At 43.9% G+C, this 19,221-nt stretch overlaps 1 protein-coding gene across 2 annotated transcripts in view; it reads left to right on the top strand.

The window, feature by feature from the left end:
* The window catches only part of NTN3 (netrin 3), a 112,527-nt gene extending 104,573 nt beyond the window's left edge, over positions 1-7,954 (top strand). For both annotated transcript variants that reach the window (XM_083473676.1, XM_083473675.1), the window contains 2 exons: positions 1,239-1,313; positions 5,115-7,954. In XM_083473676.1, coding sequence (XP_083329802.1) covers positions 1,239-1,313; positions 5,115-5,443 — 404 coding nt within the window. In that variant the 3' untranslated portion in view covers positions 5,444-7,954. The remainder of the gene's footprint in view (positions 1-1,238; positions 1,314-5,114) is intronic.
* The last annotated feature ends 11,267 nt before the right edge of the window (positions 7,955-19,221 follow it).

Raw genomic sequence — 19,221 nt, 5'->3', positions numbered from 1 at the left:
ACAAACATAGGATGGGACCGAAACCACTGCCTCCTTAACTTCCTCTTTGGGGGTGAGGCAGCAGGGACCACATCAGGAAGGCTGCTGCAAGCAGCATCATGCTAAATTTTCCTTGCTCTTCTGTTGTCAAGGCAGAGAGGTGTTCCACAAGCTTGTTTTCCCAGATGAGCTCCAGCTTAGAAGCACTTAGCTATATGCATTGTGATGGACTGCCATTGTGGAACTTTATTCAGAGGTGATGTTGTCTATCAAAACACCAGAGCAACTGATGAACTATCCTTGCTATGGCAAGGGAATGAGCTGATGGCGAGGCTTTCAAATTACACTATTTTTAATGAAAGTTTAGTGCAGGAAGTCAAGAGAATGATTTAAAATCAAGCAAAAGCTGGGTACTTCTTTCATTTTCTTTGGCTCCTACTTCATGCCAACAGTTTAAGATTGTTTGCTTTTCTAACTAAAAACTAAGGGTGGTTTTCAAATAAGTAGACCAACTGAAATAAACGGAGCTAACTTAGTCATGTTTCATTGGGTCTACTCTGAAGAAATGCTTAGTTGAACATCACCCTAAAGGCTGCATTTCGGCGGTTTGAAGAGCTTTTGTTGAAGTTCAATGGGTTTTACAAGCTGAACTTCTAAATAATAATGTCTCCTTCAAATATCATTTGTTTGCTTGCTTGCTTGTTTATTTAATACTGTGTAGTCTCAACTACAAGGGCATTTGACCTAGCATGACTAGGGTCCAAAGCAGAAATTTCCTTTTACAGTGGTACCTTGGTTTGCATATGTCTTGGTTTGCATATGTTTTGGATTACAAACATGTCAAACCCGGCCGTGTGTGTCCTGGTTTGCAACCTTTTTTGGGGGGGGATTACAACCCATTTTTTATTTTATTTTTTGGATTACGAACAATTTTTGGGGGGAGGACCCATTGGCGAAAGCGCACCTTGGGTTACAACCTGTTTTGGTTTACAAACGGACCTCCAGAATGGATTATGGTTGTAAACCAAGGTACCACTGTACTCCCAACCCCATGGGTGCTGAGGGAATGGTGGGTGGGTGGCTGGTGGGCAAGGAACATTGGCAACTGATGCAGCAATACAGAGAACTGTGGAAATGACTAGAAAGAATGAGAAACAGAAATTGATAATTTTGTCCATCCCTCACTATGATGTTGCTGCCGCCCTGCTGACTTCTTAGTTGTCATCCTAATTGCATTTCCCCCTTGTATTTTCCTGCAGACTGTGACTCCTACTGCAAACCAGCCAAAGGCAACTACAAAATTAACATGAAAAAGTACTGCAAGAAAGATTACGGTAAGGAGCAGCTCTCCTTTCTCTAATGCAAAAGGGTTTCTCAGAATGTAAAGGTCAAACCAGGAATTTCCTATCTGGGAACTTGCCCTACCTTCTGGTCAGTGGTTTCCAAATAAGTATTTAAGAAGCACCAGCTGCAAACTGTAAGATCTCTGGGCTCAGAAGTCCCAGTGGTGGAAGAAGGGAGGTGCGGGGGGGCGGCACGCACTGGGTGTCATCCCTGAGGGGGGTGACATCGCCGCCCCACTCCCAGACACTCACTGCACCCCCCTGGGATGCTCGTCGCAGGTGGCACCCCCCTGGGATGTGCGCCGCAGACAGCACCCCCCTGGGATGCTCACCACAGGAGGTGCCCCTTTGGGCAGCTAGCCCCGCCCCCCACAGGTGCACAGCATGTGTGCCTCTCCAGGTGCTGGAACAGTTAGCTCCGCCTCTGAGAAGTCCTCCTGATACATGTTAAGATCACTTTAGATGAGATCAGGACCTCGATCTCTCTCACCTAAATATAATAGAAGCAGCAAAGAGTCATTAATCAGATTGGGGCCACAGCACAACACTGTTTTCCCAAACAAACCCATGCCCTCAGGAGATAACCCTTCTTGCCTGGTGCCATGTCCCTGATCCTATTCAGGGGGCCTACAGCCACTATTAAAATTTTAAATAAAATTTGCAGGAGATCCTGAGCACAAATTTTAGGCAGCATCTTGTACAGGTGGTAGCTGTTGCCCTTTGGCAGTAGGAGGGTGGAAAGCAGGGAGGTCCACTGTAGGTGGCGCCAGAGCCAACGGCAGGCAGGCAGATCCAGATAATTCTTGTTTTCTCTCCATCCTCCTCCCTGCTGAGTTCTACACCAGCAACAGTGAGACTAAAGAGGAGGAAGGTGATAGGCAGTGCCAACTGATGGACTGGTTCTAAGCTGGCAGGTGCGGGATGGCTTAGGCAGATAGCAGTTGGGCTCTAATGGACTGGCTTCTACTGCCTTAAGTAGGCCAGAAAGAGCCCAGATTATCATATACAGTACTAATTTGGCTTCTGATTTGGGTCTTTGAACAAGCTGCTGATCAAACCTTTGTGATGGAGGCAGGAGCACTAATAACCAGATCACTGAAATCTACCTTTTGCTTCATGAGGTCATTTTCACTAGATATGTTAGACTCCATCTGCATTTAGAATGGTATTATACCACTTTAAGCAACTATGACCCCACCCCCCCAAACCTGGAAACTGTCGTTTGTTAAAAGTGCCAAGAGTTGTGTTATCCCCCCCCCCCCTACAGAGCTAAATTATCTGAGAAGAAGATTGGCTGTTAAGCTACTTTGGGAACTGTAGCTCTGTGAGGGGACTAGGGGTATCCTCACAGCTCACAGCACCCATAACAAACTACAGTTCTCAGAATTATTTTTGGGGAGCCATAACAGTTTAATGTGGTATGACTGTTTTGAATGTATTGTGCAAATTCAGACTATATCTCAAGCTTAGATATGGCCTTTGGGTGCTCAAAATGCTGATATCAAAGGCCACCCAGCTCTTCCATTTCTCTTCCCTCCTCCCCATATATCCCTGCTAGTTCAAGCTGACTATGGTGGAAAGTCGTGGCAGAGGAGGGATGGTTGCTACAGCGACTCCAGGGCTCTGAGGACTGGGCCCTGGAGATTATCCACCTCCCAGTGGGATCTGCACTGAATTCAGCGGATCCAAACCTACCAGTGCCCTGCTGTTTGTTACACAAGCAATATGACACGAGTGAAGTTGTTTTGCTGATTCCCGGTGATCAGATTCCAAACAGGGATTGACAAAACAAAAGTGACAGGGCAAAGATGACAAAAAAAATAGTATGGGACGGCTTTCCCATGTTTCCTGTGCTTGTTATACGCTCCTGGCTTCAGGGGCTGCCGATCTTGCCCTATTTCTCCACTTTGAAATTCTCTCTCTCTCTCTCTCTCTCTCACACACACACACACACACACAACTAGGAGAACTTGCTGGACCCTCTCCTCTTCTTGCCTAAACCCACAGTCACTCCCTGTCTGCCAAATATGTTAAAAAGTACCCTCTCTTCTTCCCAATTCCCTTGTTTTGCAAGGTGTGTGGGGTGAGAGGGTTTGAATGGGATGGGATGTGTGTGAAGTTTGGACTCAGGACATCCTGACGGCAGGTTGTAAATCACCCTGACACAAGCACATTCACTCTTTGGAGCAGAGGGAGGATCCCTAAAAGAGGCTGTGGTTTGTGATTGATCTCCCACAGGAACTCCTTGGCTCAGACAGAAAAGATGTTTTTGGCAAGGTGGAAGGGAACGGGAAGATGGACGTGAGACGGGGTGGTAGCCGAGAAGTGTTTTGGCTTTTAAATGATATGTTCTGCAAAGGCAGCTAGCCTTGCAGATAATTGTGATCAGAAATCATTTATTTAAATACATTTGTGTTCCCTGCTTTTCGGTCTATCAGGATCTACAAGGCATCAATATAAACAAAACATATGAATCCTATAATTTAAAAAAAATCAGTGCTGTAGCACAAAAAAGCTAGTAATCACAGTAGCGTAGCATACCATCCAACATTTCTCCAATGAATGTCCTATCCCATAATAATAATATCAACAGTAATAATATTTATACCCTGCCCATCTGACTGGGTTGCTGCAGCCACTCTGGGCAGCTTCCAATCTGTATAAGACCAGAATAAAAAACTGAACATTAAAAAACTTCCCTGTACACAGCTGCCTTCAGATGTCTTCTAAAGGTTGTATAGTACTTACCTCCTTGGCTCACGGGTTGCATAACTCCATACCCTCCAACATTTCTCCAGTGAAAATAGAGATGACCTAAGGAAAAGTGGGACATTCCAGGATGGCTTCTGTAAATCCATGACTGTCCCTGGAAAATAGGGACGCTTGGAGGGTTTGGTGTAGAGACATGGAGATGATAAAAGATGATCTACCGCCTTGAGAAGGTCACCCAAAGCTGCATTAGTTGACTTAGAGTGCAAATCTCAGAAACCTGTAATGCTTGCCTCTGATATGACTATGAATGGAGTAAGAACAAGTTGCCACGAATTGCAGGTTGCTATGCTATTGCATCGTTGACCACCTCTGTTTAAAGAAGTGCTTTAAGGGGCTGGCCAGTGCAAACCCTGTTTAAAGTTGAAGTGCCATCAGTAGGGCTTCCCATTGAGGCATCTGCTTGGTCACTGTGAGAACAAGAAGGTGGGCTAGATGGACATTTCCTCTCACTCAGATCTTCTGCTGATGGGACTCAGCTGAGTCCCACCAGCAAACTATAAAATCATAAAATCCAGAATAATTGATTCAAACTAATTCTCTAAAAACAAATGCAGTTTTGGCAGGCAATGAGATATCTGGATTGTACACACCTGTCTGACTTCAGTAGGAACAGAGTTGCATCTTTACTTGTGCCCCTATGCTGTTAAAAGCTTTGATTCGTGTAGCAACTAAACAAATAAAGAGATAACTGTGAGACAGTCAGGAGGGCTTCTCCACATTATTGCAGTGGTCTGGCCAGGTTAGAAGGGACAAAGCAGGTAACCTTCAGGCGAGCTGGTCCTAGGCCATTAAGGGTTTATGCACTAACAGTAACACTTTCAACTTCACTTGGTAAAATACTGGCAGCCGGTGCAGCTCTTTCAGAAACAGCGTAAGAAACTGATGAATGGGGCATGGCTATGAAATCTCATGATTGCTCAACAACTCTTTGTAAGTTTAATTCTAATACATCGCTTCACATATTCAGCATCAGTTCCTTGCCACCTGTGGCCTCACTTTCTCTCCTTTCTTGCCCTGCAGTTGTCCAAGTCAACGTCTTAGACATGGAGACGGTGGCCAACTGGGCCAAGTTCACTGTCAACATCCTCTCGGTCTACAAGTGCAGAGACGAACGGGTGAAAAGGGGCGACAACTTCTTGTGGATCCACATGAAAGACCTGGCGTGCAAATGCCCCAAGATCCAAATCAGCAGGAAGTACTTGGTCATGGGGATCAGCGAAAACCCCACTGACCGGCCAGGACTAATGGCTGACAAGAACAGCTTGGTGATCCAGTGGAGGGATGCCTGGACTCGGCGGCTCAGGAAACTGCAGAGGCGGGAGAAAAAGGGGAAGTGCTTGAAACCATGATTGGTTTAGGCTCGTGTCTGTTAATACATGCCTCCCTTCTCTCTGGTCCCCTGTGCACTGCACCCAGCAGACTGTTCCTAGAGACTCTGTACATATACATATCATGTGAATGGATGGACTCGCCTGTGTATAGTGTATATTTTGGCAATGATTCCTTGGGGGGTGGGGGTTGCGTGCATGGGTCCTTTTTTTTAAAAAAAAAGTTTATTAAGAGTAACACAGTAATGACAAACCTTTAACAAGGAGCGAAGTGAAGGAGAAGGCTGGTGAACTGAAGAGACTTGGAAGAAGACAGCTCAGAATGTCTCTGAGCAGGAGCAAAATTCCCACCCTGTTTTTCTTTTTTAAAAAACAAAACAATGACAGTGTTTCTCTGATCCTGCCAAATTCCAGAGGGGCAACCACAGGAGCTGTCACTTACTGGGAAGGGGCGAGGTGGTGGGGAGGTCAGGACGGCACATGTGTACTCACAGAGCCAATCTGGTGTTCCCATCTGCACACCCACAAAACGTTGACCTTACTGCTACGTTATGCTTCCTACTTCCGGAAAGTGATGCCCCTTCCTACTAATCACTCCTAGGTAGTCATATTAAGTCTGTTAACAGTAATCTCTCTCTCTCTCTCTCTCTCTCTCTCTCTCTCTCTCTCTCTCTCTCTCTTTCTAACACACCCACACACATACACAGGCCACATTCACAACATACATTTAAAGCCCTACCATGCCACTTTAAACAGCCATGGCTTTCCCCCAAGAAATCTTGGAGCTATGGTTTGTTATGGGTGCTGAGTATCGTTGGGAGGCCTCTATCCCCCTGCCAAGTGCTGCAATTCCCTGAGTTTCCTGTGAAAAGGGATTGACTGCTAAACCACTCTGGAATTGTAGCTCTGTGAGAGAAGTAGAGGTCTCCTAACAACTCCCAGCACCCTTAGAAACCACAGCTCCCATAATTCTTGGGGAGGGGAGAGACATAATGATTTAAAGTAGTATCATAGTGCTTTAAAGGTATGGTGTGAATGTCCCCCCACCCCACCCCCAGAGAAAACCCACCTTGGGACACCTTAAACAGATCTGTGGTAGGATTGGGGCAGGAACTCAGAGGTGCCTGAGGTGGTGTTATCCGTTTGGAATGGCTTCCAAAAAAGCTCCACCCTGTTCACAGAGGCAGAAAAAGGGGTGTTTCCTCAAACATTCTCAGGGGGAGTCAGGCTTCACCAATAGTTTTTTTGGGGGGGGTTCCTTCTTTTGTTCTGCAAGCAGCAAGAGCAGAGCTTCTGCAATGGCATCCTGGTACCCCCTCATAATGCCCCGGATGGTCTCATTGTCCCAGGGTTTTGTGGTTTGGGGCGACAGTGGGGGGAGTGGAGGCCCTCATGAAATAGCGACAGAGAATTTTAATCAAAATGGCCCTCCGTTGGGAGAGATGGGCAAAAACGAAGGTGGTCTGCTGAGAAGTATTGCCTCATTGCTCTCTCTGTCTCTCTGACACACATACACCGATAATTGTTCCCTTGCTTAATTAATCAGATAAGTTTTAATTGAGCCATCAATTCAATCTGCACAAAATTGCTTACGAGAAAAGCAATTGTCCTAAATAAACTTTCTTCAGAGATCAGGGGTGAGGAACCTCTTTCAGCCTGAGGGCAGGCTTCAGACTTGGCCAAGACTCCAAATGGACGAGGTCAGAGGCTAAGTGGGTGGGACTTAAATTTAAAAATAAAGTGAAGCTGAAATATTGAATACAAGTGGTGCCTGTGTGTCACAGTGGGCTTCCTTTTTAGAACAGTCCTTTCTCATTCATTCTCACGTGAAGAAATGTAAGGTAGCATTTTCTATCTGCAGGGTTTAGCTTTGTTTATACAAGTGATATAGGCACCTTTTCAGATGCTCAACGTAATTTCAGTTGATTCATGTCTCTAACCCAGCCTTACCTGGTTGCCTGCACGTGGCTGGACTACAGCTCTCATCATTCCAGACCAGTGACTATGTTGGCTGGGAACGTTAAGCATTGAAGTAAAGAAGACAACAAAGAAGAATCTGGAGAGCAGTAGGTTGAGGGAAGGCTGATTTAAGCTGTCAGAAGCCTAAGATTAAGGCTGAACCCAGAGTTCTCAATGGAGAAATTTCAGTTTGAATTTGGGAAGGCTGGGGGGCGGGCATGGGGACAAGTGCTCACCCCATTCCACATCCCCACAGGGAGCAGCTGTGACAGTCATTGGTCATTGAAAAAAGCAGTAATGGGAAGATTTCCGTTTTGTGCCCTACAATACCCATAATGCACCTTACTCCAATTTTGCTATCTACTGTTAGAACAGAGAAAATAGGTTGTAAGCATGGGGCAAATGTGTCAGAGACTCTACCTTTTGCCTTCCACCAACTTTGGGCTTCACTGTTGACCACCACTGCCACCCCTGATACCTCTGTGTCTCTGTGTTGGTATCTCTTGTGTATGTGCTTGTAATTTCCGCCTGATGTATTGGTCTCTGGTCCATAAACACTTAAAGCCACAATAAGTCTGCTAGTTTTTAAAGTGAAACAAGACTCCTTCCCGCTTTTGTGCTCTGGTTTTTGCTCAGGGTTGCATCGAGTGCTAGTCCTAATCAGAGTAGACCCACTGAAATCAGTGGACACGGCTAACTTAGGCTCATTCATTTAAGTGGTTCTCTGAGTAGAACTTAGTTGGAGGCCATCTTAAGATGCAAATTGTGAGGTGGGCTGATGCTCATCTCCCAGTCTCACCTTGCTGCCTCCTGGCCTTCAGGACTGCCAGTTGACGTAGTTCTTTTACTGGGAACCTGAGCTGCCTGCCCTTGTAAAGTTTGCATTTCTTGGTGGTCAGCGCCACCCCAAGACATTTGCCACCTGAAGCAAACAACAAGGTGGTGGACCCTCTTTAACATACAGAAGCAGTTTGAACTATTAGCTGAGCCTTATTTTGACACTGACAGTGGGACAGTGTCTTCCTGAGGGGAGCAGGCTGGCTTAGGGGACACAGGGCAGGTTGTGCTTCAACACCTTGCCACCACTCCCTGCCCCTCCCCCCAGCACCCAGCACCTAAGATGACTTGACTAAGTTCTGCCTAATTGTAGAGCTAGCCTTGTTGGTTGAGGAACAAGGCCTCAACAAAACCTTCTCTTTTTTTAGCTCTTCTGGCTGTCAAGGAATGTCCGCATCTTGTATCTAACTGCCATATAAATTTGGATGGGTTGAAAAATATGTAAGCTGCACGGCTCATTCCCACCAAATACTGAACAGAATGATAGCCCTACACAGAGAGATGCACACAAACCATAGCTGTCAACTTTTCCCTTTTCTTGCAAGGAATCCTATTCGGAATAAGGGAATTTCCCTTAAAAAAAGGGGAAAGTTGACAGCTATGACACAAACAAGCTAAGGATCTTTTCGTATCTCACTAGATGCTTAACTCATCTGCTCTGATTAGACAGTAAACTTTTCTTACTGAGACTAACAAATTGCCAGCCAGTCCTATACTTGCAAGCTGTCTGTGATATCAGGAGCCCCAAAGAAGGTCTAAGGCATTATGTCTGTCACTGACTTGCTTGAACAATGTCACATCTGCCTTCTGGATTCCATTGGATCAATGGTTCTGATGTCACTGAAGTGTCGCCATGACTGCCTACTGGTTGCCATTGGCTCACCTTTTCTGACATCACAGAAAGTGGACTGCCTGGGGTGTCACGGCTGCCATTGGCCCAGTTGCTCCAATGTCACAGAGGGTTTGCACACTTAGGACCAAACATTTAACTGCTTATGGAAAGTGGGGGAAATAGTGACATATGAACTCTGGAGCCCAGAGACACTTAAACCAAACAGTGTGTCACATGTATAGCAATGCCTTTCAGTTCTTAAAGCCAGCCTTATCATTGTTTTTAGTACTTTGGTTTAATAACAGCTGCTATTTAAAGTCACCAACAGATCACTGCAGAGGGTTTGTAGGTACACAAGGTTATCCTGCCATCTGTTTGGTGCAAAGAATGATGATTTCATCAGCTTGAACAAGTGCATGATGAGATGATGAGCACCTTGGCTCAGTGCCAATGTTAATTCTTTTTAGCAGCAGTTTCAAAAGCCATCTGGCTGCCGTTTCAGCATAGTCTAAGCACTTTCATTGTTGTTTTGCCCACATGACTTGCAAGGCAGGTCCAGTCAGGGTACATAAGGCCACAACATTGTCATGTCTGGTCTGCCGAAGCTTTTTTCTTGAAGAGCATATCTCCTCATTTCCCATCTGGACTGACTGAAGCACCTTAGGCCACCATTTTGTCAGCTGCAAGGGCAAGTGGAGGTTAAGGGAGACAGCATCCAAATCTTAGAGGGCCCAAATGCCAACACCTCCGTTTTTTATGCGGGAATTTTTTAAAAAACGCTTTCATACACATTTTTGAAGAAGTATCAAGTCAAGCAGCTGCAGATACCACCACCTTAATTTTCCCAGAATGCCTCTGGGCCTCAACATACAGTCCAGAGGCATTCTAAAGAAATTAAGATGGCTGTAGCTTGTCTGCCCCCTGGTAAGTTTAATGGGCAGACACCACACCAGATCAGTTATGTGGTCTCCACCAAGGTGGTTATTGTTCATAGCCCTCTCACACCTGTTGCCAAGTCCCCTGGTTATTGGGAATAATTGCAGTGACATCCTCCTTCATATTTTCATCTTGCTCATACTTGTAGCTCAGCCAGCCAGCTTCCCCTGCTTGGAAGGATATCCTTTCACAACTGTGAAATAATCTCCTGAGATTGAAAGCCCACCCTACGCAGCAAAAAAAACCACTGCTGCTACTCACCCCCATGCCAGATTGGATAGTTTTTTTATGATGCCTAAAGCATCCCTATTTGAAGAACCATAAATGCTACTTCTCATGAGATGTTGTTGATGTTCACTTGCTTATGATAATGTGTGTTTCAGGCACAATTTCCTCTTTGCAATGCATGAAAGCAAGAAGGATAGCTTACCCTCCTTCACTTTAAATTTACAGAAGCAATATACCTATGAATACTCAATACTCAGCAGAACGAACAACTAGGGGAGGAGGATTTCCTTTATGTCAAGACACATTGGCTTTCTCTCTGTTGTAAATAGAATGTTGGAGTAGGTCTAGGATGATGCTGGACTCAAACTCCCATCAGCCCCAGCTAGCTTAGCCACTGGTCTGGAATGGTGGGAGTTGTAGTCCAAAATATCTGGAGAGCCACCTCTAGACAAGATTAAAATTGTGGTTGAATCCAACAAGAGTATTCTTACCATGCCAATGAGAAATGGAACAAAGAGTAATAGATTGACTGTGGCATACAGCAGGGGTGGACTTTGGTAATATGGTGCCCTGAGCGAGGACAAAATTTGGTATGCCCCCTAAATCTTTCTTATTTACATCCCCTTAGCTCGGCAACCACCCACACCACCCTAAATCCAGCGCTGCATATAGGCTGTAGATCTAAGAAGCATACTGTTAAAGGCAAAGAAGTGGGTAGCCCAGTAGAGATAAAATAGTAAAGCTGTTTATTTCAAAGCTTTGGTTTAAGTCTTCCTTGGTAATCCAGCTAGGTTTTCAAATGAGCAGTGGATGCTAAGGTTGACAGTCTTAAGAACACAGTCAGGATGGGGAAAGTCTTATTAAGAAGGGTAGCTTATATGAGAGGGGTTTTTTGTTTTTTGTTTTAAGGAAATAATTAAATGTCAGCTTTCAAAGTAAGTTAAAGTGCAATCCTGAACCTGTCTACTCAGAAGGAAGTCCCCTTGGGTTCAAGGGATCTTACTCCCTGGAAGATTGTATATAGGATTACAGCCTTAGTGTGTTAAGTCTATAGATCCAGAAGTATGGATGCTTTTGGAATCCGATAACTAAGGAGTCACCCAGTCAAACGTGCAGATTTGAATGTAGGTACTCATCAGATTTTACATTTCCCCAAATATTGTCACACAGTCCTTGGCTCAAATCCCACTCCCATCCCACAAGCATTTTAAAATGTAGATTTTGAGGTAAATTTAACATTTTGAAATGTGTATTTTGAGAGCAAATACATTCAAAAATATTTACAATTTTAAACACAAACTTTTGTAAGTTTTTTTTTTTAATGTTGCAGATTAATGCAAATAACAGGATCAAAAGTCCTTGTGGAAATGGCACACGTGAAAATGGCATCGACTGAGTATAGTAGACTAATTCCTCTATCCCTGCCCAGAATTTTTCCCTCTCTTCAAATACCTCCAGATTTGTTGGTTGTTCAGAGGGACATTTTTCCAAGTCAATGAAGTGGCAGCCATCAAAATTGAAATATTTTGAAATAGATTGTTGGAGCTCCTTTGTCAAGGATTATTTCTTTGTGGGTACTAAATCATCTACAAAGCCCTATTGTTCCAGCATACCAGATGTCACACCCAGAATGTTTGCATTCAGTATACAGTGGTACCTCGGGTTACATACGCTTCAGGTTACATACGCTTCAGGTTACACACTCCGCTAACCCAGAAATAGTGCTTCAGGTTAAGAACTTTGCTTCAGGCTAAGAACAGAAACCGTGCTCCGGCGGCGCAGCAGCAGCAGGAGGCCCCATTAGCTAAAGTAGTGCTTCAGGTTAAGAACAGTTTCAGGTTAAGAACAGACCTCTGGAACGAATTAAGTACTTAACCCGAGGTACCATTGTATATGATATTGTTTGACTTGCACACAGTGGAGGCTGATCCATCAGGGAACATGAGGTGCTGCTACACCAATCCCAATCTGCCCCCAGCCTGCCCCCACCTTCCTGCCTTATTACAACCAGTCCAGCAGGTGGCGGTGGTACCTGTCAGCTTCCTCCTCCTCCTTAATCACATGGTTGCCCTTGGAAGAACTCAGCAGGAAAGAGGATGGGAGCAAATCTAGAATGAGTTGGCCCCACCTATCCTTGGCTCTGGCTCCACCTAGTGTTGGGCTGCCTGCATTCTGTCCCACCAGTCCCAATGGGCACCAGCCGCCACGCTTGTGCATGATGTTCTAATGGATCGTATCGTACCAGCTTTTTTGCTCCTAAAGCTTTTTCAAAAGTGTAGTTGATGCACACAGGTAACACTTCATGCATCCAATGAAGTGGGATAAAAGTCCCTGAAAAGTTTGTTCTACAATAAAGCTGATGCTACAAGACTCTTTGCTGGTTATACTGCAACTAAAACAGTCACTATTATACAGAAAAGCCATACTTGAAACATGAATGCATCCTTCAGAACTTATAGGGTAGACACATCTTTTGTGCTTGAATATCCATTCCAGAAAAGACAATACATTTTGAGCAGCAGCATTAGGACATTTATAGTGGTGCGTTTACTCCAGCAGTACGGAATCCGCATTTGAGAGCATCTAGGACAATGTGTTCTTGAGAATGCCTTCCAAGGTTGTTAACGCAACCATTTGCAAGCCACCTCTCTCTGCATGGAAACATATAACCTTCTATCACAAGATCCAGGGGTCACACACTTCAAGTGTACAGTAATTATGGGAGAAGTTACTGTGGGAGTAACCATCTCATCATTTGAATGAGCCATCCGCAAAAGAGCAGATGGAGAAAAACAAACAGTGCTTTCCAATAACATGGTGCGAGCTAATGTTATTAGCTTACAGATGAGGTTGAGTGCTGGTTTGTAATTGTACATTTGCAAAGAACTCCTGCTTTGTTTATGAGAATTAAATAAATAAAAATGTTTTTTAATGACTGAAATAAAAACTCCTTCATGTTTCAATCTGAAATGCAAAAAAAAAAAAGTTAATAGGTTTTCCAGGTGATCAGTTTATAAGAGCCTAGTAAGCGTACATTATAACACATTTGTTCCAACAAGGTGTGTACATGTGTAAGCGAGAGAAGGTGTGTTGAGGGGGGCTAAGAATTGTATCAAATATCCAATGTTTAATTAGAGAATATCCCATGGATCATCAATATCAAAAATATTGTAAAATAGTCATGCCACGTTTTCTATATACTTACCATGTCCATTCTGTGTATTTTCCCTTCCCCTTGGTTTTTCTCCTTTTCTCAAAGATGTATACCTGTTCAATAAAAAATAACCAGTTCAGAGAGGGAGAGAGAACATCCCCTAACATGGGGTAGTCATTGGAGCTACACAGTAGACTGATCTGATTACTAGGCCCCAGGGAAACTCAGTAAGACTTTATAGTCTTAAGAGTCATTCTGCTGACTGTGGCCTTGCGTGGTTATACCAAAGTCCTGCTCTGAAAGCACCAGTGAACCAGCCACATTCTGGTCTGTGGTGTTAATAGCCTCACTTGACTTGCCTGAATTTCCTTCTTCCAACTATCTGGTAACTTGGATAATTAAACATCCAAGGCTTTTAACATGTATTTCAGTTTGCATTTAAAGGCAAACCTAATTCACACGTTCTGAAACAATATGCAAACTGAAACATAGCCATCCTTCAATATTTGAGTTCCTCTGAATTCAGCAATGTGTACAATATTCTCCAGCCAAGCAATGTGTACAAAAACACAAATGCTAGGGTAAATATGCATTAAGATGTATATATTTGTGGAAATAACATGGCATTAAGGGAAAGTGTGGCATTAGGGGAAACTGCTTTGCAAAAAATGCATTTGTTGGACAAAGTTGCATATAAAAATGTGTGCAACGGAAAAAAATTGCACTAACATGAGGATGGATTTTCATTAGGGCTTTTTTAAACAAATGCAAACTGATGTGGAAATGTGGAGAATGGAACTAAAGACTAGAAAAATTAGGAACTGAGAGAAACAGAAATTGAGAGAGTCGCCCATTTCCTACCCCAAACCTACTAAAATTTGAAAGAAATTCTGAAGTACCCTGCCATTTAGGCAGAAAACAGAGGCCTCTTTCGTAGGGGGAAGAAAACTTTTGAGAAACTGAAGGACAGCACTACTGAATATTCTCCTGTTTCTCTGTTTACTAATTATGGGCAAAACTGAGGGTGGTTATGGCTGTTGCTCTACATGGACCAGCCACCTGTTGAGGTTTCCACACATACTGTATTTTCTTTACCTCCACAGCTGCAGGGTCAAGGAAAGAGTTTCTTCTTCTTCTTCTTCTTCTTCTTCTTCTTCTTCTTCTTCTTCTTCTTCTTCTTTCTTCTTCTTCTTCTTCTTCTTCTTCTTCCTGTTTTCATAATTTTTCTTTTTGCACCATCTCCATGAATAATCCAAATTCTACCGGCTGTTTTATAGGCACCTATAAAAGCAATACTCTACCCTCAGTCCAGCCAAAATAGAGGATGCTGGCCAAGCAAGACGGAGTTTACAGCCAAAGAACATGGTTGAACAAGAGGAAGCCATAAACTGATTGGCTGGCCCGCTCCTTGTTTTCTTAAGGAAGAGTTAAAGGTGGGGGAATGGTTGGGGTCAGCGCGGTCAGCCATCTGGCAAAACCTGCTGGCTTCCTTCTGTGAGTGTTTTCCCAGTGCTGTGGTGATGGAGAGAATGAGGTTAAAGGGACCAAGGCTATAGGACCTCAACTTGTCCCAGTTGACACTACCTCATGGCTCAGCTATGTTTCCCTGTCCCTCAACTTGCACGCTGTTGACCTCTCCCTGCTCTTACATACTTCCTCAAGAGCACCAAGGCTTACAAGAAGCTGCATCTGTGCGAACATATGACAGTTGAGCTTTGGAGGACACAGAAGAGATGCTGACAGAGTGTTCCACATTTCACAAGGTGTGGATGAGGCAACACAGGTGGGAGCAAGAGCCTACAGGGCTGGTTCCCTGTGACAGAATGCATTTCTGTGTGCAGTGAATTTCAGTCCAATTAAAACAGGGCTTCTCCTTCCCTTCTAATTGGTAGAGCTGGCCTGCAGCTCCAGGCCCTGGTTTCATTACCCCTCTTCCCCTTCTTGTGCTCTGGAGCAACAGAAATCTGGATTTGAGACTGATCTCTTATGATTCTGCACATCACCAAACTGAAGTGTCACTGACAGCCTAACGGAGGCAAAGGGGCCTAACCAAATTTTACTGGACCTGTATTTCCCATCAACCAGAGCCAGCATGACCAATAGCCAAGGATTATGGGAGACGTAGTTCAGCAGCATTTGGAGGTTGAAAGCTTAGCCACCCCTGGCCTAAAAATGTGGCCCTCACAATGTTTCTGGACTCCTAACTCACACCAGCCTGAGCCTACATGGGCAAATAGTGAGGGGAAATGGGTGTTGTAGTTCAGCAGCATCTCAAGTATAATCAAGTATAATCCTGGATTCTCCTGCAGTTGGAGAAAGATACAAACCATGGATTGGCGGGTGCTTGGGACAAGCCTGACATTGTCCCACAAGGTGGATTCAGTGAGTCGCCTCTCAACGTGTGAAATTTTCCATCTTCCCTTGAAGACCCCCTGACTGGGGCTGGCAAACCTGGCCCCTCTAATAGTGTAATAAACCACAATGCCTTTGTAAGAGCACATTCTGTATTTATACAACAGCCCATGTATACAAGGGATTAAAATAAACCATTTATTCCTTCATCTTGGACAAATCACATTATCCAGAAACTCCAAGAAGCAGAGCTTTCTGTTGTCAAAATAAACACTAGCCTGTTCCCCCACCCCTTTCAAGAACCCACGCAGTGCAAAATAAATGGCTTCGGCCTACCAGATGCACAGCACGTAGGGAGGAAAGTTAATGGTAATAAAGCATTCTGGGGTCCAAGACAAATGGAAGCACTTTGCTTATTGGATTCACTTCATTATTGTGTCTGCCCTTCTTGTCCACTCTTATTCCATGACCTAATTTCCCCCTCCAAATGGCTAATGATTTTGAATGCCTGAATGCCACAGCTTTCAGAGACAACCCAGTTGCCAATTTCATCTCATTAGTAAAAATGAAAATTCTTCCAAAGAACAGAGCCAAACCCAGCCAAATATTTCTTCCTGAGACAATGGCATGGACCTCCACTGTAGCAAGACTTTTCTGTTCAATATCACAGCACAGTCTGCTAAGCTGCATGTTCTTCAGTGGGTGCCGCAGATCACATCTTGAGGAAGATAGTCATAAGAAGAATGAAAGAAGAGCCAAAGATCTAATCTAGCAGTAAGGAAATATTGCCCTCCATAGGTCACTGAAGTACAACTCCCGCTATCCCTGGCCATCGGAAATGCAAGCTGAGGTTGATGGGAGCTGTAGTTCAGCAACACCTGGAGGCCCAAAGGTTCCCCACCTCTGCTCTAAGCCATCGTCCTGGTTCCAAGACTGGCTGACTCTGGGAAGCCCATAGAGAGGGTTGGAAGCAGTAGCCTCCTTGTGTAGAAATGAGAGGATCAGTCTATTTTCAGTCCATTTCCTTTTTGCATGGGCAGAATGAGTCTTCTGTTTGAAGGCCTTGTCCAGTTTAAGGATAGAGAACCCTAAGAAGGGAGAACAAGGACCTTGAAGTTGGTTATCAAGAATTAGCACAGGTCACTAATAGGGGATGACATGGTAGAACAGAGACACTTACCTGACAAGTGGAGTGCTACAAGGCTCATTGTTATTCAACATCTGTATAAACAACTTGGATGAAGGAATTAAGGGGATGCTTATCAGATTTGCAGATAACATCCAACTGGGAGGAGTTAGCTAACACCACAGAATCAGTATTCAAGATGACCTTAACAGGTTGGAGAACTGGGACAATACTAACAAAATGAATTTCAACAGGGACAGATGTGCGGTTCTACACTTAGGCAGGAAGAATCAGCTGCACAAATATAAGATGGCGGACACCTGACTTGCTAGTAGTACATGTGAAAAGGTTGTAGGTGTCTGAGTAGACCACAGTCTTAACATGAGTCAACAGTGTGATGCAGCAACAACAAAAAGCTAATGATATTCTAGGCTGCATCAACAGAAGTCTAGTGTCCAGTTCCGGACACCACAATTTAAGAAGAATATTGACAAGCTGGAGCTTGTGCAGAGGAGGGTGACCAAGATGACCAAGGGTTTGGAAACCGAGCCTTATGAGGAATGGTTGAGGGAGTTGGCTATGTTTAGCATGGATAAGAAGAGACTGAGAGGAAATATGGTAGCCATCTCAAATATATAAAGGACTGTCACATGGAAGATGGAACAAGCTTGTTTTCTCCTGCTCCAGAGGGTAGGACCTGAACCAAAGGCTTCAAGTTACAAGAAAGGAGTTGTTGTTTTTTACTAAACATCAGGAAGAACTTTGTGACAGTAAGAGCTGTTTGACAGTGGAACGGACTCCCCCAGAAGGTGGACTCTCCTTCCTTGGAGGTTTTTAAGCTGAGGTTGAATGAACATCTATCATTGATGCTTTAGCTGAGATTCCTGCACTGCCGGGGGTTGGACTAGATGGTCCTCAAAGTCCCTTCCAACTCTACGATTCTATGACCTCCTGGCAAGTGAGCTGCTGCAGAGTTCAAAGGGGGAGACATGGGAGAGACAGCAAAGAGGGTGGCTGCACTGCTGCATTTGTACCGCAGTGACCTCACTGCTACCTCTCCCCTTCCTCTCTCAGTAATAAGCAAAGACTTCTATTCTAGGAGGTCAGATACGGCTTCACCCCCCACTATGCCATCTTCCTGCCATATTAAATGTTATGGTAATTATTCCTCAATTTGCATCTGTACATATAAATTAGAACTTGCAAATGTATCCTCTGTCCCCCCTTTGCAATGCATAACCAGCCACCTACTCAGTTTACCATACTTATTAAAGTGTTTGGAGGCCATCTTCAAACCAATAAATTGTCTTAGTGAAGGCATATGCCAAGAGGCCTGTTGCCAAAATTTTTGTAGTAAGGAGGACCAGTTGCCAAGGAAGGCGGCAGAAATCATTACAAAACAGAAATATAGATAACTAATATCTTTAATTTTTTTGATTGCATTCAATGTTAATAACATTTTAATTTTATAAGATATAAAAATAGGGACCTACTGCTTATCAGTTATTATAGTGCTCTTGTCCTCATTGTTGATTTGGGATTATTTCCAGTCTGTTTGTGTTGTTCATCTTTGATTATGGTGGGGTATGATTTGTACTTCTTATAGGATGGTTGGGTGAGCAGTTTTAGACATGCACACACACACACACACACACACACACACACACACACACACACACACACCATGTTTTATTGTATTTTCTTTATCCATTTGTATGTGTGTTTAAATGTTTGTAAGCTTCTGTGTCTTTTATGGATCTGTAAGTTGGTTTGAGAGAAAAAGTTGTATAGGGAGCAACAAATAAATGGCATGATGATGATGATGATATTCATGGTGTAGTGGTTAGAGTGTTAGACCAGGAGCTGGGAGACCAGGGTTCAAATCCCCACTCAGCCATGTAGTTCACTGGGTGGCGTTGGGCCAATCATAGGATTTCAGTCTAATCTACCTCACAGGGTGGTTGTCAGAATAAAACTGGGAATCGTATGCCACTTTGAGTTCCTTGAATGAGATATAAATGTAATCAATCAATCAGACAATAATTGACCAGAATACTAGAAGGAGGGAGTGGTTGTGTTCAATATCCATGGGTTGTTTTGTAAGGAGCAATTGGGTGGCATATTCCTGTCTATTTTTGCCTTATATCTTCACAAGCAAAGGGTCTAGAAACTTAAACAACAACAAAACTAACAGTTGGGAGACGGGGTGGCACATTTATTTTCTGTTATTTCATTTTATTCTGCAGCCTGAAAATTTTATTGAAAACTGAAGAGATAGGATGTAAAATAAACTAAATTAATGAATTCATTAAATTTCTGAGAAGCCCGACTCATTTAAGTCACCCCCTCAGCCCTAAAGCTACAGCCCTGCATAA

Source organism: Podarcis liolepis (genome assembly GCF_965112155.1).
Source record: "Podarcis liolepis genome assembly, chromosome: 14".
Taxonomy (NCBI): Eukaryota; Metazoa; Chordata; class Lepidosauria; order Squamata; family Lacertidae; genus Podarcis; species Podarcis liolepis.
Note: the sequence above shows the minus strand (reverse complement) of the source record. Positions and strands in the feature narration are given on the sequence as shown.